The 20,023-nt window shown below is 46.9% G+C and overlaps 1 protein-coding gene across 5 annotated transcripts in view; it reads right to left on the reverse strand.

Moving 5' to 3' along the window:
- LOC122372314 (arginine kinase Scy p 2.0101-like) overlaps nucleotides 1–17,566 on the reverse strand; it is a 34,419-nt gene extending 16,853 nt beyond the window's left edge. Inside the window, exons 1-2 of one of the 5 annotated variants that reach the window (XM_043349378.1) lie at nucleotides 17,021–17,566; nucleotides 467–693 (exon numbers count right to left, since the gene is read on the reverse strand). In XM_043349378.1, coding sequence (XP_043205313.1) covers nucleotides 467–693; nucleotides 17,021–17,082 — 289 coding nt within the window. In that variant the 5' untranslated portion in view covers nucleotides 17,083–17,566. Of the gene's footprint in view, nucleotides 1–466; nucleotides 694–1,841; nucleotides 1,977–3,221; nucleotides 3,967–11,565; nucleotides 12,072–17,020 lie in introns of those variants that run through there. The other 4 variants (XM_043349379.1, XM_043349380.1, XM_043349382.1 and 1 more) reach the window with 4 other exon arrangements.
- Nucleotides 17,567–20,023: the final 2,457 nt, after the last annotated feature.

Here is a 20,023-nt window from a genome sequence, read left to right on the forward strand (position 1 = left end):
AAAGGAGCGAGAGGCTCTAACTAAACAGTGACCATCTCTTGGGCGAGATGACAATGCAATGTCTGTCAACGCTGGCTTTAGATGACGTCAGGGAGTTGACTGATCGTATACCAACGGTCAATCACAGGAGCGAAAATATACAAAGCGAACGTCACCACTGAACAGTTCTGGTAGTGGAAAGCCTGGACCACACAAAATCTTCGAGCTGCGATAGCCGATGGAGACGACTTTTGAAGCGAGTGGTCGAGAAGCAGCAAAATAATCCAACAAAAGTACGCCGAACTAGAATACGAATTTGAGCCTCAAATCCCTTCAGTCGCGGATTTAGCCGAAGCCTATAAGCTTTGCATTACATTACGACGGTAACTGGACCATATTGTGACCTCAAGCCCCGCGGCAGTAGCACCACGTGACCTCTGACCCCACCCTCACCCACACCACGTGACCTCTCCCCCAGAAGACTCACCGGACTGGATGACATCGAGCAGGGTCGAGCCGAACGAGGTCTTCTTGTTCTTGAGGCTGTCGTAGACCTCCTTGGTGAGGTACTTCTTCAGCAGCGACTTGCAGTCGGTGGCAGCCTGCAGCTTCTGGAAGCCGGCGTCCAGCTTCTGCATGGTGGCGGCGTCGACCATGTTGGACGATTTGGCGGCGGACTTGGAGTCTTTGGGCGGGCTCTGCGTGCTCTGCAGGCTGGAAACAGCGGGCGAGAAGTTAGGTTAGATCGGCTGATAAAATAGAGTAAAACGGGGGGGGGGGGGGGCGAAGGCGTGGCTAGAGGAGAAAACAGAAGCTTGTTACAGAAATTACAGAGGGATACACTGTGCAATAATTGTAGGAAAAGACAAAATGCACAAGACACAGACATCACGAGTTTTTAACAGCGTGAAACATTGAACACATCAGTCTAAGGCCTAAGCTCAACAGCTCCGCAACGTTGCGGACAGCCTCCATTGACCAGTAAATTTCCAACATAATAAACAGGACTCCTCCATTTCAACAGTGGAAAACTACAAAACCATTCCATGCAAAAGTCATCGGCATCCGACGAGCGCCCGGTTAGTTGCCATGGCAACGGTGGCGGCCGCGGCCGATCCGCCCCTGCCCGTCAACAGCGCCGGGCGGCGGGCGGGCGGACGCTCGGATGGGGAAAACGGTCGGGAACTTCGTCTGATGCAACTACGTGACGGCGTGCGGTGTCCGCCACGTCAGCAGTCACGGGCGTACCTGGCTAGTGACGGCCGCAGGGGCGGGACGCCGCCGGTAAAGGACAGATACGCTACTCGGACCGGCAGAGAGGAAGAACCGAGGCTTCTACCGCCGCGGGCGGGGCTCGATAGAGGTCAAGGTCGGGATCGCCTTCGATCGGGCCGGAGCGCCAACCACGCGCAGACGACCAGCGCAGACAGCGCAGCGAGCGGGCTATAATAAAATACCGACTGGTGCCTCATTTACAGAGGTTTCAACTTACAGCACAATAATTGTGAACGGGAATACAAACTAGGGAGAGGGGGTGGCACGCTCAAATCCCGACTGAAAGAGGGATCTAGTACCTACTCCGTGAAACCCCGACAGGCAGGGCAAAGGAGACTGAGGCCATTTCTGCCCAGTTATCAAATCCCCAACTCCATTATTTTTCACTGCTTATTTCTACAAAGCCAACGCCCATTCCAGTTAAAATTATTCAGCCCTAACGAAAATTTGTTCCCTATTCAGTGTTCAGCCTACCTCAATGATTTGGCAGAAACAATTAAACTATCACCGGAGCCCCTCTCGAATGACCTCTGGACCCTTTAGAGCCCCACCCACCCTCTCTGAAGCCCCACCCTCCAGACACGAACGCTACCTGCTCGGTTCCCGGACGCAAGTGAGGCCGGTCCCCGGGCTCAACGCACGGACGCCGGCTAGGGGGCGTGACGTCACAGGAAGTTAGTTCACCGATCGACCGCTAGGCGCCGCCACCATGCACAGGCACGAGGCTGCGCGAGGGGCGGCGCCCTCGCGTATCGGAGGACCATGGGGGAGGGCGTGGCAACAGGGGGAGGGGAGGACAAGACTAGAGATGCCAATCGGATACCAACTTTTTGTTATACCGATACCAAACCGATACCAACTTGGTATTTGGTATTTCAATCCTAATGTGTTTGGTATTTTGTTGGTATTATGAACCCTTACTAATGAAGAAATTGGTAAAAAGTTGGTATTTCCCTCATCTTTCAAAGTTGGTTCGGTTTCGGTATTTCCACACGGTTTTGGTTGGTATTTGGTTTAGTATCGGTATTCCGATTTTCTGTAATTGACATCACTAGACAAGACAGACTAGAAAGATGGAGGAAACGATGAAATAGCGGTACAAAATGTAACAACCGTCGGGTACAACATGTTGCACATTTCGTGTTGAAAAAAAATACAAACAAATAATGGTTGCTAGCCACCGGGGCAATATTAGTCTCAGGGGCGGATCTTGGCGCCTAGGGACTAGGGCTCCACCGTCCTCAAATAATAAGGGAACATTTAGGCTTTAGCCCCGGATACCGAAATCCCCATCGCTGATCAAGGCTTGCACACTACACAATCATCGGCAAAGGCCACTCTGGCCTTCCTCGCCCAGCTTTGTAATTTGTACGGGGAAGTGACCCAAGATTCTCACAGATAGGACTGAAAACTACGGACGGTAAGGTGACCCAAAAACAAAGCTGTTGGTCGGTGAGTTTTCGACAACGCGTAAGGTGATTATAACTCATCGCAGGACACATTGGTGATTATCAGTAACTGTAACGGGGTTTATGAGAGCGTTTGACACATCAGGGGCCTTTTGGGCTTTGCCTCTGAACTACGGGCCTTCCGGGGTCAATTACCCGTAAGAGGGGGGGGGGGGTGGCGGCCGGCGGGGGGAGCACTGAGCAGGGAATAGGGATGCATTGCGGAACTATTTCACCTTTCTTTTTATCAACTAGGCATGTAACGAATCCAGGTACAGATATTCTTAGAACCACCTAAATAGTTTAATGAAGCGACATGAAGAAGCCCTCGGCCACGGTTTACGCATTGCGCAATGCGCATACCTACCTATCGCGAAAAGCCACCCGCGTAACTACACATCTTCAATCCGCGATGAACTGCAATCCATATCGTTGTGCAATTCTCACAGTATGAATTTGCAGACTAAATAAAATTTGTAAAACAAGTTCCCAACCAATTCCCAACCACCAAATACAAACCTCAAAATTCCGCGAGGATTGTGACACTGCGCCATTTTGCAGAGCAATCAGTTTCGCTGGGACGAAAAATAAATTGAAGACTGGTCGCAAGAGCTATGCTGACATGGAATCAGTAGCAGTTCACGAAGAAAATAGCTTTGAAAATGAGAAGGAAATCACAATTGTTAAAATGCATTAAGTTTTCAAGAATAAATCTTGCGATGACCCAGATGAAATCACACGCCTTCTTGGCCGTCAACAGCGGCACCGGAAGGAAAGTTGATAGAGAAGGCGCCAGTTTTGACTCGCAAAAAGAGTTGTAAAAGCCGTAAAAGCCGAATAGGATAAAAATCTTAGAAAAATAAAATGAATTGACATTTAACCCTATTTTATCAAGTATATTTCTATAGATAAATTTGCGCACAAATGCTTTCCAATCGTTTGTTTTTTAGCTGATAAGCTAAAATCGGAGTCTAAAAGTCGATTTGGTAGCCACAATTTTTCTTCTTTTGAAGGAAAGTCTCGAGGTAGCTTTCTTTTGAAAGTTTTCCTCGCCCACCCCGAACAACACAACAGTCCCGCGTTTCGTTGGCATCGGGCCGGTGACTAGCGGTGGATCCAGATTCCAGGGGCGTCCCAATTCAAATGCCCCCCCCCCCACAGCAAAAGGCAGCCGAGGGGGCCAGCGGGGGGGGGGGGGATACTGGCGGATCCAGAGCGGCGGTCTTCGACGCTGCGGCCCGGCATTCTTGTCATCGGCAAGAACGAAACTATTCCGTTTGTCAGATTTTGATTTATGTCAGATTTTGACAAGTCATGAATCTTTACATTGTATATTGAACTTTCTAAGGTCAACCATGATTATTGACCTCGCATATTCACACGCTGACCTCCGTGATATCCCAGCAGGCGGTGGGCCTCCCGGCCACCTTCCACGCGGTGGGGGGGGGGGGGGCATTTTTTTTGCTCCCCCTATCTCCGAAACAACTGGACGGATCCGGAAAATTCAAACTGTGTTCGATAGCCAGCTGTCAAATTTGTCGAAGAAAACCAAATTTCATTGACCTCGGGGTCACCGATGACGTCACAGGTCAGGTCAAAGATAAAATGTTTCACCGTTCACGGGTCTTCTAGGGAAAGCGCTATAACACCGAGTAAAACGCATTTTGTCGAAAGTCAGCGATAGGGCATCAGTTTTCTAGTACATATGTTGCTATTAGAGGTCACTGGTCATACCAGGTCAGGTCACAGGTTAGGTCACACCAAGGGTCACCAGTTCACCACATGACCCCAACTTTACTAAGGTTGTGCGATGCATGTTTTATGGCCAATTTTTCATTTCCAACTCAATGGTGTTGGTTATAAGACCATCAGGTACGGTTTAGGTCACTTTCTGGTGGAGGTCCGGTCAAGGTCCTTTGCCTGTCCCGTAGCTCAGTTGGTAGAGCATTGGACTCCCGGTAGTGAGAGCCCGGGTTCGAGACGCTCCGGCGCTCGATATTTGAGACTCCTGACGGGGATGGTCTGCGGTTGGTGGGAGCAGCCGCAGCCAGTTGAAGTCAGTTGAGTGGGACAGGCCGTGTCCGGCTTTGAAGGGCACGGTAAACTTTGGCATCTAAATTCTCCCGTTACCCGGAATGGCGCGATCGGACGCCGGTAGGGGTCGGGGTCTACGTAACAAGCTCAGCTTAGCGTGGGTTCTGGCTCTGTCAATCCGTCCATTCAAACATTCGAGCTAAATTTATTAAAAATAAAATAAAAAAAGGCGAGGTCAAAAAAGGTCAAATTTCAAAGTTGATAGTTTTGCATAAAATGGGTATTGATTCGATGCAGCTCGTCACGGGGAGTCTAATGGTGGTCTTTGTTTTGCGCTACGAGGTCTAGAATTGCTAAAAAGTGAGTGAAAATTTGACGTCATCAATTCTGAACAGTTTTTTCGCTATAACTTGGCCAAAAAAAGAGGTATCGATCTCAAATTTGGTATGTACAGGTCTCGCGGGTTTTAGCGGTAGGTTTAAACATTTTTCTGTATCTCTAAAGCTGTAGGCTTGACAGCTCTTCCCGCGAAACCTTTTCTTTGGGTCGAAAATGGCAGAAATGACGTCACTCTGACGTCATTAGCGGCCAACCTATGAAAAACCAGCCTATGTGGGGGGGGGGGGGGCAAAAATGCCCCCCACCGCTTGGAAGGATATGAGCTGTGCTTTGTGGGGTTTCTTGAGGTCCTGAATCCGAAGCTGTGGTTCAGTTTTCACCTAAACGCCTTCAAAACTGTTCCTTGACCTTTACAAGGTCAACCCAGGTCAATTAGGTACGACCGTCCTCGCCGGCGGCGGGTGTGACCTCCCGTGTTCCCGGGAGTTACGTCACGCCAGTACTGACTGAAATGCAGTCAATACATCATTTTGTTGCTAATTCGTGGAGAAACACGGTCGTGAAAGTTTCATGTCGCTGGCTTTCATAGATTCGCCAATATTGGCTAGGTAACTTAAAAAATTATAGCTTTTCCCCGAAATTTTACCTTTGACCTGACATATTATCTGGATTAAATATTGACCTAGGGTACAAAATATACCACCAATCGCGAGCAATCGTTGAGAGCAATCGACTGATTTTTGTTGCGAAGCGCGCTGCGCTAAGACGCTTAGTTCCGAAACGCCAGGGGGGGGACGCATTGCCCCCCCTGTCAGTCCGCGTTATGAAAAATGCCCTGCCAGGGCGATGGTTAATATTTGGGGGTTTTGACGTGTGCGTTCAACCTTCAAAGCAGACATTTGTACCTTTTCTTCGCTGCTTTATAATGGTGATATCACAAAGGCCAGCCCGAAGTTACAGATACAAAAATCTGAGACAACTATCTAAGCTGAGACCTTTGTACAATAGGTCTACAGATTTTCAACTAACTTCTAAAAAACACTAACTTGACCTTGTGAGTGTGACCTCAGACCTGTCATTAGGTAACCTGGAGTATTTCATGCAATTCAAAATTGATGTTTTCTCTACACACGTAACAAACTGTTGTACAAACAAAAGCTCCCCCTCCTTCTCGATCACCGGGGCAAATGTTACGCAGCGTAGCTGCTTGAAGTATAGGTAGATGTCTACCTAATATCGGCCGATGTTCAATGTAATTGGTTCACAAAACACTGCACACCATCTTATTGCCCGTTTTATTCTTTCACACCTTGTTGTGAAAATGATGTTAACGAGAAAATGACAGGATCTGAGCTAGTCCCAGCATCATGCTGGTCGATTACACTCGACTGCAAATAAACATACAGACCAGTCATATATATAACGAGTTTCCATTCCAAGTCGTCAACTTCATTTTTTGCCTTCTTCGTGTCTTATTCCATTCACTCATCCCAAAGTCTTTTATCAGTCATCCCACACCAGCCTTAGGCATTCCTGAGCTTAGGAAGTAAATCGCATCTTATTCTAATGAGTTCGTTCAGCCTTCCACCACTGCCGCATCCGCAGGTTCTTCATCAGGACTTCCTTCGGTGGGCTGTGCCTGTGTTGGCTGCTCATCAGTGGGCGGCGCTGTCTCCTCGACTGGAGTCGTCTCCGTCTGTTCGGGAGCGGCACCGTCACATTCTTTGATAACGGCCGTGCATTCTTGAGGGGGTTGTGGTTGAGCATCCTCTTCATTCGCTCTTGGTGATTCCTTCTTTTTCTTTCCCCCTCCAAAGCACGCAAATATTGCGAAAACGTTCTTCTTTCCACCCATTTTTTAGAATTCAAAATATAGATAATGTTTTTAAAATATTTATCGCATAATTAACTGACCATGTATATATTTAATTCGGCGTCAACTACCGTTGCGTCTGATTGCGTCCTGCAGTTTTAATTTTATTCGTGCACGATTCAGCACGTGCTTTTCAAACATGGGTATTGCAGCCTAATTGCACAATGCACATACAATATTTTCGTTGGACGCTATTGGATAAAACTGGTATCCAATAAGCTCATAACAGTTTTATATTTGGCCTTTACTACAAAAGAATTTGGCCTACGGATTAAAATATTCGAGGGAAGTAGCTTAACGGCTATTATATAAACTTTCTTCGATACCTATTGTGATCATCATCAGAAAACATAAGGCTTATTGAGTTTTAATTTTCAATGAAATAAATATAACCACTTAAATGAGATATTTATTCGTTGTTAGGTAAATTAAATCATGACATTTAGATCAACAAAGAACCTTCTTTGTCATTGACATTATTTTTCGTTTCTTGGACCCATCCCCGCTTTTGCTGATTAAATTCCAAGTGCCTTTTGGAAGGTCTTGGAGGCATGACTTCATATCTTGACCCGGTGACCTGACCTCAGGTGACTTGGGCTATTTTTTACATACGACGTTAAATTGATGTTTTCTCCACACACGCGAAAAGCTTGCGTGTGCGGTGTGGCTACAAACGCCCCGTGACCAACCTGGAATAAACTATTTACACGATTTTGAGAATGAGACCTTTGCTTCATATTGTCCATCTTTCACGTGAATTATTACTATTTAGTGCTACATTGTCAAGTGTCACTGGTCACATACGTCCGCCCTGTCGTCCTATCAACTGGTTTGTTACTTCTGCACAGAAACCACCCAACAGCCTTGTAGGTGGCGCTGTCACTGCACGGTACACTTTTGTAGGTGGCGCTTGCTACACAAGAACCTCTGTCCGATCCCATGCCGAATGTTTACATATTGATATTCAGGCAATAGATACAGTCCACAGCAGAAGTAATGTGCGGTTTCAGTCATGGGTATGTTCTGCTTCTGAAGCTTAGGAACGATTAGCCAGACTGCAACGAGACTTTAAATGTAGCTTACATGTATCTTCACTCTTGCAGCTACAACTTTATCTATTGACGTCTTCTTTTCAATCAGTCCGCATTTAAAAATCGTCAGTCAAAGCCATCCGTTGAGATTGGTAAAACCACACATTACTTTAGCGGTGGGCTGTACAAAGCATTAGCAGCCAGCAATCAATCTTGCCTGACGAATGAGTGTCAACCAGTACCAACTCGCTGTCAGACTGAAGATAATGTTGATTAGGTTGCCATTGAAATCAAAGATAGACTTCCGGTACTCGGTAGGTAACACCCAGGACTAACACCGTACCTAAGCCTACCGACGTCGTTAATAATCCACACTACAGGGACAGCCGTCAGCCGCCGCACTCGATGTAATTAGCAATAACTACATATGCACTTTTCAAAGGGCATTTTTTTTTTAGGTGCCTCATAGCTACTGAAAAAAGCATAAAATCAAAGCAGATAGCTTGAAATCGGCTTTTAAAGATTCAATCAATGGATCGTGTACCTAAATAAAATACGATTCACTCATTTGCTTATGAAATCCTACCTTATGATGTGATTATATATGTTGTTGTGCTCAACTTATGATGGTTTCACCAAAGCAGGTAGGCATCGCGATGTTTCGCCTATTTGTGAAGGTATTTGCATTCATTGAGCATCGACAGTCGCAGTCACATCACATCACATCACATCATATCACATCATAGCTAGGAATTAATCCCCTCACAGCTAGGAGCTAGTCACCATCTCACAGCGGGGAGACATGGTCGCAGACAGATTGCTGCAGCTCAGCTAGCTGAGGCCTGAGGTCATGTCACATAACAGCTGGTATGCTACAGTCACACCACAGCTTGGAGCTGCAGCCACATCATCATCACAGCTGGCAGTTTCATTCACATCACATCACAGCTGGCAGCTACTGTCACAGCACAGCTGTGAGCTGCAGCCGCGCCTCCAAAGCTCATCCCCAGAGCTGTCAGCAGCTGTGCCGCTCCCTAGAATAACAAACAAACCAGCTCCTCAAATGCAGCGGCACGGCAGGCGACTGCGGGCGCATTGCACGAGTGTCTCGCGGCTACGGCCAACCTGAAGGAGCCTTCAGCTGGCGTCACATAGAACAAAAAACGCCTCTCGAAAAAGAAAAGACTCCGCTCGAAAATGACATGTTTGAATTTGAATTTGAACACATCTTGACTTCTTTTGAGTGTCAGGCCGGCCGATCGTGGAAATCGTGATATCGGTGGCTTGATATCGGACAGTCAGAGACGTCATGAAAGATAACACCGAATTCACCAGAATGAAGTCGAGATAATGAGATACTGTCTTCCTCAGCCAGCCCTGCCCGGCACACTGCCTCTTCAGGTGTTGCCATGAGCGCCATTGGTGTCATGGATGTCACCAATGTACCATACCTATGTAGATGTCGTGTCATCAGTCATATGATGTCATAATATGACATTTCAGGCTGATGAAGCCTGGCGGTACTTCAGAGGAGGGCCCACTGGCTGGAGAGACGGGGCTGCAGCAGGAATGCCGGCTAAATGGGAGGGGGTGGAGGAGGGGGAGGTCTCCGGCGGCTCCGGTGGCACGTTCTCGAGTTCAGTGTCTCAAGATGTTGTCTCAAGTCTAGTGAGCCCGGTGCTCCACCGACAGAAATGGAGCCGTGTTTCCATTGTGGGCGTGGCAGGAGCCAGAGTTTCAATGATATAGATCATAGATGCCATGTTGCAGCTTCCAATCGCATCTGAATTTTAAGACAATGGGCAATTAGGCAGCAAGATCACTAGAGATCCAGATCCTAAGAAGAACAAATAGTACCTAAAGTTGTTCGTGTAATTTATGTAATGGCACTGGAAAGAAGGGCAGGTGAAGTTTTTCTTGTAAAACATTTAAGCGGTGAAGGACATTTTGACGGCGACCAAGCGCCGATCTAATTGTGTTTATGGTAGACATCTCCCGAGAAAGGGGAATGTCAGGCGTGAGACGAACAACTATAGGAAGAAATAGCACAAATTAACGAGTTGACTAATGAACATTTACTTAATATTTAGTAAATAACTTAGCTTTCAGCCTAAACGAGCAGCAAAGTGCGCCGCAGCAGTTGCTCTTGAATCCGACCACGACACACACGTGAAACGACATTGTGCACAATGACATTACACCAATGACACACTCGACCTGCACCGAGAACAATCCTCTGCAGTCTCACGATAAAGTTGCATGCAACACCGCCGACGCCTCAACTCGCCGAATCACGAACATAAACAACCAGGAACCAAGTACCATGTGAAAACATCTACATGAAACATGCCATATTCACAATTTGTGGACAAAACAGACGGACAAAACAACTCACGGATGAAATATAAACATCAACATCTCTGACACAGAGTCATAGACTCGGTGTCGGCACGCGACCCACAGCTGGGCCGCGATCAGCTGACCGGCTGGCACGTTTGACCTTGACAAGGTCAGCCGGCCGGACCGTCTGCTATGCTGGAAGGCTCCGTTGCAGACGGCGCTTTAGTCTGGGATGGGACTGGCGGGCGGGGGCGGGGGCGGGGGCGGGGGCGGGGGCCGCCCGGTAAGGAATGCGGACGCTGGGCCCACGTCACTGCCAGGCAGCGCCCGTCACCAATACAGTCACCAGTGGCAAACAGTGCCGTCACCAATACAGTCACCAGCGGCAAACGGTGACCGTCACCGAACCAAAGGCGACGGGATGCAGTCACCAATGGATTCACCAATAATATCACCAATGGAATCATCAATGAAATCGAAAATAGAATCACTAGTGGGATCATCAATGGGATCAAAAATGGGATCACCAATGGAATCACCCATTACATCACTAATGGTTCACCAATGGAATCACCAATTGGATCATCAATAGAATCACTAATAGCAGGAAGTGTCGGTTACTGATGCTGTTACGAAGTCAAGCCATCACCGTTCACCAATAGTGCAATGAGCAATCAATAACAGCTAGTGCCTAACCTGTCACTAATAGTGTCACCAATCACCAATGCTTAGAGATAGCCCAGCCGCGTAGATTATGTCTGAGAATGGCGACGAATATAGTTAGTGCAGTAAACATTACCCTACAAAACGACAGTCGTTTGTTGACACAAACACAGCTTCGGCAGGGATACAAACATCGACAAACAGAACATTGGCACAACAAACAAAGGGATCGGGTGCGGGCTGCGGGGAGGCGTCGCCACGACATCCATGGGCGTTATCAAATGTATAATTAGTCTGTAACTTGCGTTACTGCGTGGAACTATTCGGTACTATTTGTGGATGAGCACAAATGTAAACATATTTTAGGTTAGGCGTCAGGTAAATCTGTAACGTGGTGACTGCATGGTGACTCAAACACCCGCATCATAACTTAAGCCATTTATAAGTTTTGAATCATAAGCGGGCGTATCATTTAAAAAAGTTACGGATAAAAATAAGCCACATGAAACATGCGATAGAAATTCTGTAGGATAAATACTCAGGGTAGGTACCCCAGAGTACTGGAACATCGCTAGGTACTCACTTGTGCGACTTCTTCTTTCCAAAGATGCCCCCCATGGTGACGTGTGTGTGGTCAGGTGGTCCTCTGCCCTCAGCTCTCTCACCCTCTCTCCTAAGACCGGCACGCCCCACCTACACCCCCAGTACACTCCCGAAGACCTCCGTCCGCGCCGTGGCTCGCCCCTACCCAGACTGCGCCGGGGACCGGTCCCGTGCGGCGCCGGCACAGGCCGCAATCATACCCGGAGCTTCGGTCAGGGGCGGTGCGGCGCCGGCTCTCCGCCGCTCTCTCCAGGCAGAGGAGCGGAGCACACCGGTCGACCGGACCAGACAGGTGACGGCTGTGTAGAGTTGGGGTCCTTTTGGGGCCCAACGGGACCTCAGGGTGACCCCAGGAGTCGCAGGAAATGGGTCAGTAGTGGCGGCGACCGGTCACGGGTTGGTCGCCTTTGCCACCGGACCCGTCACGATAAAAAGTGCCCTCGAGAGCGGTTATCTGGTGTTTATCGGGTCTCGTGATGCCGCCACTCGTCTGGCAGCCGGTCTGGCAGCCCGGCGGGGACGGGGGCGGGGGCGGGGGCGGTGCAGCGGCAGCGGACCGGAGCTGCACGGGGCCCGGCTCGGCGCGTCTCACATGGCATCGGTCGATTCGAAAGATCCGACTGAGGCATCCTGTGACTCTGCCGTCAGGGCAAAGGTGTGTCTCTACAGGAGTACAGGTGGAGCTCGAGCCAGTCTACTGGGTGACTCTTCCTCTTTCAGAACTCTTATTTTGATGCATCTTAATCATTAATGCCAGCCGATTAAAAACTTCCACTACAAAATAAAATGAAAAGATCCACGAAGCGCATAAAAAAAGATACACGAAGCACATTAACACCTTTTAAACAAGAGTTCGTTGCAGTTATGTAGATGTAGAATGACAAGGACTGAGCAATCACGAGGTACCCAGTGCGACTCGCAGCATAAGTAAAACAACGAATGGTTGCTGTGGATTTCCCTTCCACAGCACCCACTTGTCTCACAAATGTCATAGATATCCTGTGTCTGTTGTTTACATGTCGCAGTTGAAAAACAGCGAGCTCAAAGAAAACAGATAACAACGTCATGTCAATGTCTGGTGCCTTCTGGCTTGAAGGGACCAGGGAGAGTGAAGTCAATTGAAGAATTTATATTATTGGTAAAAATGTATGAGTATGGTGTAACGACGAAGTACTCATTTCTCTCTTTCTCTCTCAATTTCTTTCTATCCTCTCTCGCTCTCGCTCTCTCTCTCTCTCTCTCTCTCTCTCTCTCTCTCTCTCTCTCTCTCTCTCTCTCTCTCTCTCTCTCTCTCTATCTATCTATCTCTCTCGCTCTTAAAACAAATGTTTCGCTTATCATTAGTTGATTTGCTTTAGTTAATCTAAGTTTATTAGCGGCTCAAGAATGGACGAATTTTACGGTCCAACACAATAAACTCAGCCAATTAATCGCACGATTGCAGTGGTCGGCAAACTTCAGCATATTTTGGTGTTATGAGCAGCGCTGAACCTAATTATACATTTCCGTTCCAAGTTAAAAGTCATTTTCACCACGAAGTCTCTCTCCCATTATGAGTCAACGACCAAAAATTCATCCGGCTCCACTCAAACAACCACCTAAATCCAGCGGTGACACAGCACCGTCTATGTTTAGTTGGCTCTTCACCCTTGCCCCGGTAGCTTCTGAGGGTTTCGTCTGCGCGATAGCGGTAGAGAGAGTGTCTGAGAGTGGTTGATCACGGGTCTGTGTCGTGGCACAGACGGTCATCAGAAGACCAATATTAGCAGGAGAGATGCTATGCTGCTATGTTGCTATGAGCGAGGATACTACGCCATGGCCGTCCATGACTGATGCTTTAGTTCGTGTTTATAAAGCTCCGCTTATTTAACGATTGCGGAATATTTCAAGCGCTATAATGAACAGCGCACGAAATGGAAACCCTTATTAGTTGTTCCCTGATTCATTCCAACGTATCATTTTCCTGATTTGGCTGCAAGTTCAATATTCATTCCATCTGATGTCTAGTCACTACAAGCCGTTTCCACGACAGGCTATCTGGCGAATGCACCTAATTGAACCAAATCTGCGCCAAATCTCTTACAAGAAATATCTGCATATCATGTATTTGTTTCAGTGTTTAAATCGAAAATAATGTCTGATAATTTGAAAAAAAGAGGTCTGGAAGCATCTGTGCCACCCAAACTGACAACTTTGGGAAGAAACACAATGAACCTTATTTAAACAAATCTGCACCTAATCTGCACCAAATGTGTACCAGATAGCCGTCGGGAAAACGGCTCCTATGTACCTAAAGCACAGTTAAATTGGTCTATAATCGTTAAAAACAGACCATAGCCTCCCTGCATGACTTTGCAAGAGTCTCTCATGACGGTAATGGTCTGATCAAAGTTATCAAAGATCATTGCTATCTTATTGACCGATCAGCGGTTGGCTATTAATGATGCTGTTTTGATAATGCAGCATTGACATGTTTATCTTGATTTGTATGGCCCAAACTCGAAAGCATTATGTTGATACATCAGGAACAAAACAAATGCTACTGAAAACATTTTTGAATAATAGCTTTACGCTAATAAATAGTCTTAGCAAAGATCGACCGAAGCCATAAACTTTAAAGTGCCATCATAACCTTCATCCAATACACCTACTGGTATAGTCAAACTCATGTCATATATCACGCAAGTAAAAACTCGACTGAACCCACAAACACATCATATACCGGCATATCACCCAGTTTCAACGACGTTGTTGTTGGTCCTGAATCATTGAGGCCGATTAGATAAGCGTCCCACGAGAAGAGATGAAGTCACGGTGGCTTTGCGCTGCGCCGCCGTCCAATCAACCACGATAGTCTTCTGAAAACTATAATAGCACTGTGCTGAAAGCTATTCATCTTGCACCTGATTAGCACGAAACGTGATAACTCTTGTCAAAATGTTATGTTTGATGATATGCCGGATTTTTATATTTTCCGCGAGATCTTGCCACCATTTTGCGCAGCATTCGCTTGCGGACGAATTATTAGGTTATAGTTCGTTTTTTTTTTCAAAAGGACGCTGGCTCAAAGTTCATTATCGAAGCTCTCACGTGAGTTTTAGCAACTTTAGCGTCTGGCTCGGAATTTCTTGCCGAAAAAATGATTGATTTCAAATTGTGCTCGGTAAATACATGGAAATTGTGACTTCAAAAATGAGCATACTATGATGACGTCACTGGTGGCAGCTGGCACCCAATGTCCGTACGAAAGCATTCATTGCCGACGAATTTTGAGAAAACTTCGTTTTTTGCTCTTACCGAGGCCCGAATCGAGTAAGCGATCCTTTCCATGATAGTTTTGCATTGCATTCCAATGCAAGTACCACAGCATGACGTCACCACTGTTCTCATGTCTAGTTCCAAAACGCAGGCATGGAATTTATCGGGAATAATTCACATGTTAAAATAAGGCGACGTTCGAGTTTCTCAGGTTCAGTTTTTGCCCGTTTTGCTCGCTAAAACACGTGCATGTTCGAAAAACATACTTGGAGCCAGCGTCCTTTTGAAAAAAAAAACGAACTATAGCTATTTTCAAAAGACTGGCGCTGATTGTTATGCCACTCCACAGAATAGCGACGAGTAAAATGAGTAAAACTGTCAAGTCAGTAATGGGAATAATTAAATCTACCGCACTTCCTTGGTACACGTAACTATGAGCTCCAGTTTAGGCTAGAGCACTATGTGCATAGACGTCTATAGACGGACCATGCCGTTAACACGCGCACCGACGGGGGGGGCGGATATCCGCCCCCCTGAGGTTTTTTCGCAAATAGCGGGAAAACCGCGGCGTGTAGCGCCGCGAAATTTGGTACGACTATTTTCTCATCAATTTTACACATGGTGTGCAAGTTTGAACCTCCTAACTTTTAAGGTCAGGTCACCAGGTCACTTTGAATGACCCAACCTCAAGTCACTTTTTTGCAACTTTGTCACCGTGCCAGAGCTACAGTAGATGTCGGAGGCCTTTGAAAGTCGCAGGGTGTTATAAGGTCATTAGTAGCTACAATTTGTATATCTCGGAATTTTGATATCGATGACCTAAGGTCAGGTCAATTTCTCGACCTCCCCATTATAAGTCAATGGGGGAAAAATCAACTCCCTGTTTTTACCACTAAAACGGGTCGGAATGGCCCCATAAACCATAAATGACCTCATATACGATCAACCTTCACTACCTTGAGGTCTGTTTTGCTGTTGGGCAGCTTTAAGGTCATGTGACGTCATCAAAGGTCACCAGCGGTTTTTTGACAATAACTCCGTACAGGAACAAGATACAGCCGCGCGGATGGTCTCATTGTGTTCAGCCCGTCAAGGCGCATCGAATGATATACATGATGACCTCGAGGTCACGTGACCTGAGGTCAACCTTTGACCTTGACCTTTCGAGGTCAACATATATATCATTCGATGCGGATTGACGAGAGGATCACGATGCTGCCCTTAGTTTGTTCCTATATTGACTAGTTCGAAAGTTATTCGAGAAAAACTCTCTCCATACCTAGCGCCGCCATTGACCCCTGTGACGTCATCTTTGACCTGACCTGAAAATGACCTTTGTAAAAATTGTAGACCTTGTCCGTGCGTATCCCTTGCCGTTTACCGCTTGTCGCTATCTTGCTTCGTTCTCGAGATCTCAGGGGGGCGGTCATCCGCCCCCCCCCCGTCGGTACGAAGTTGGCGCAGACCCCCGTCGGTGCGCGGGTTAACAGTCATACGACGAAAATACAATTGAGGTTTCAAAACAAGTTGGAAAGTAAGACATGGCTTCAGTATACCTATATCTTTTTGGGCATTCTTATATTTAGTTCATAAAAAGTCATTGTTCTTAAATGTACTTGACTTTTTAAACTATTGCCTAGCCTGAATAACTACTTCAGTAAGTCGCATTGACTACCTACTCTCAACTATCATCACGATAGAATCTTCAAAGAACATCTATAATGTCATTTGCAGAAAGCCCCACTTCATTTAGCGGCTCTCCACTCTGTCTGGTCACTATCGAGTCCATTTGATCGATCGATAGCCCCGCCCACCAACGGAACTTGCAATCGATGATCGTCCTGGCACTGTGCCAAAAGTGGGCCAGGCGACTCCCCCTCCCCTCCTAAGCGGTATAGATGATGATATCCTTTATATACGAACAATGTGGCGTGTGTTATGTAATAATACAGACGTATTAAGACATATCAAGCACCGGCAGGTCTATAAATGTTTGCGCTGATCATATTGCCAAAGACAGCAATGATCATAGACATTGGACAGCATGAATATGTGCTAGGATTTTCGAAAGAAGGAGATCTTGTCTAATATGCGTCAAATGTGGTAATTCAAGTAGCTTTGATGACTCTGTTGACCTGACACAAACCAAAACACAAACAAAATAGAGGTCGACTCACCTTCTCAGTACTGGAGATCCGTATGTCCGTATCCCCTCTGCGGCATACCAAAGGCTGAACATGACTGAAGCTCAACCAATCACCACTCAGCTTGTAGGTTAGTCAGTGTAACCCTTCCTTCAGTCGTCTTGTTCACCACTGAACGCCCAAACACGCCAGTGGCGAGCTGGTGAACCTAATCAACTTGACACCGGTTTCGCTTTCCGCAGGTCAATTCAAGGTTGCGCCTTAGTCCTGGGACTGTATAAGAATATACACTTCCAGAATCCACGCGTTAGCCCCTCACTCTTTACAACCTGGATCGCAGTCCCCAAAACATCCCTAAACCTCTCTCGTCCCACGGTCCCTAGCAGGCCACCGATCAATCCACAAACTAACCCAGCCACAGCGTAAGACCAGACACAACTTCCACCACCACACAGTTTCGCAACTGAGGCCGGTTCTCCAACACTGCGGCGGCAAGCAAACCGACGAGCACCAAATGCCTCGAGGTGAGCTGCCTAGCCGGTCGGTGGTCGAGGTGTTCGGCAGCGCATGTTTCAGCCCTCTGCCCCGCCCCCCTCCCCCCTGAGCGCCATGCCGGCGCCGCCCGAGGGCATCGACCAGGTCACGTGACCAGCAGGAGTGGGGGAGGGGGCGGTGAGGGGGGGGGGGGGTGGCGAGGGGTGAGTGTAAGGGAACAGGAGTGACGGCGAGGGTTGACGCCACGGGCAAGACTTGGCGTCAGTTCCATTGGCTGGGGTCAATTGGCGTCCCATGAGTTGACGGTCCCTGTTAGTCCTCGCCCGGCGAGGGGGGGTTGATGCAACCCCCCTAAGGTTTTTCGCAAATAACGTAAAAACGGCGGCGCGTAACGCCGCCAAATTTTGCATGGCCTCTGGGGCAGCCTTTTCGCACCTATCCTAAAAATTTAAAGTCTCAGTCTTTTCAGGTCAGGTCACTAGGTCACAAAAACCGGTACAAGGTCAGGGAAACTGGACTAGTTTAGCGGCAACTGAATGACGGAGTTATTCGTTGATAGCGTGGGTGCTATGGCACGTAGCGCTACCAAATTGCAGACACAAATTGGGGCGTCTATTTGTCACTTGACCAGGGACTTTTAGGTTCCAGTGACCTGAGGTCAGGTCACAAGATCGCAAAAACCGGTACATTGTCAAAATGACATTGAAAATGCACTATTTTGTTCATGGAAACTAGAGTTCTTCATCGATTTGATTCAAACTTGCAGGATATGCTAAGGTCACCGAGTGCCATCATATGCATCCCACATCTTCAAATTCGGTTGACCTGAGGTCATCTAGAGGTCATGACAATTTTGAAGGAAATTTGCCCGAATGTGTAAAAATTAGAGATTTGTGATTTTTTAAACATTTTTGTGTTGTACTACCATGATTTATATCTACTTGGTGTTTGCAAGCTACAAGAACGCTTAGGTCGGGTCAACTGAGTTCAACTAAGGTCAAACTATTTTTTTGCTAATAACTTGGCGCACAATGAGGCTAGAGCTTCAAAAACGGTGTCGTTGTGTTCCTTGTGATCAGGCAGTTCGAATGATATGCAACATGATGCATTTTGATTAAGTTAAACTTAATTAATTACTTTAAGTTTACTTAAATTGAAAACAAAGTATATCATTCGATGCGCACGGACATCCTGAGTTAACTGGTGCTTTTATTTTTGCTCTTTCTTTACCGATAAGAAGTTATAGGCGAAAAACTTGAAATGTCTTAGCGAAACTTTTGCACTTATATCCCCCAAAAATATTGACATAGAGCCACCAAATTCTCACAGGGGTGAGATCTCCTATGGACCCACCTACCCTGTAAATTTGGCGTTTCTTAGTACCATAGGAGCCAATCGCTGGTGGGGGGGGGGGGGGTCGTACCCCCCATCGCCGTCTGTGTTATGGAAAGGCCCTCGCCTGGCGCGGGTTAGGTGCCTCATTTTTTACTAGGATTTTTTTATCCGGTGATATTGCCACATCGAAAGAAGTGCTGAGTAATGGGATGCAGGGAAGGAAATTTGAAATAGTATTGTGGCAAGCTGGCAGTCTGTATAATCTTCTTTGAAGTACTTTCCTAGTTTTTTTATTTTATTTTCTGTCCACTGCCTTTCACTCTCCCTCTTCTCTCTCTCTCTCTCTCTCTCTCTCTCTCTCTCTCTCTCTCTCTCTCTCTCTCTCTCTCTCTTTCACTCTCTCTCCCTCTCTCTCTCTCCTCTCTCCTCCCCTTCTCTCTTTTGCCATCTCAGAACAGAAACGATTCATCAGCAATCTGATACCGTCACATGTGCAAAAGCCAGAATGACGTGAGCAGTGTGCAGTGTGCACACAGGCCCGGGATTCGAGGTACTGTGAGGGTGACCACGGAGTTATCGATTAAATGATAGCCGGTCTGTCTGGCACGTAATTCCGTTAGACTGTGACAAAGAGGATGGAAGTTAGTTTCTTTTTGGCTGTGATTTCAACTTAAAAGTGACCATCCCACCTTAACATTAGTTTTGAGTTGATATAGCCAAAATGGGGATCCTGGCTTGCTCTTACCGGTTTGAGCACTCACAACATCGAAAAATACCTCAAATCGAAATTATCTAATTTCAAAGTTGCAGCACTTGGGATTCAGAGGGGCTAATGCATTTGAATGCCTCCTCTGAATGTGTGACGTCAGCGCAGATCTAGCGATTTTAAATCTTTTACTTAAACGTTTGGTAACACGTAGTGGTATATGCTATTTTGCGCGCAACATTTGCAACACTTTCAGGATGCCAAATTATTGCTTTCAAATTACGTCGTATAGGAACAGCGGAAGTCCCAAAAAGTAAACAAGAGTTAAGGTGTAATATCTTGAAAGCCGGTGAATATTTTTCGGTAAAATTTGGTTGATATTCGTTTTTGCTTAATCTGAACCGAACGACATCAATCTCATGCCAATTCATTAGGTTTTCTGAAGGTGGGAGGGTCCCTTTAATCGCGGAGCTGAATTTATTATAGGGGAAGCCGGGGGA

Source organism: Amphibalanus amphitrite, unplaced genomic scaffold (assembly GCF_019059575.1).
Source record: "Amphibalanus amphitrite isolate SeventyFive unplaced genomic scaffold, NRLGWU_Aamphi_draft 001344F_arrow, whole genome shotgun sequence".
Classification (NCBI taxonomy): Eukaryota; Metazoa; Arthropoda; class Thecostraca; order Balanomorpha; family Balanidae; genus Amphibalanus; species Amphibalanus amphitrite.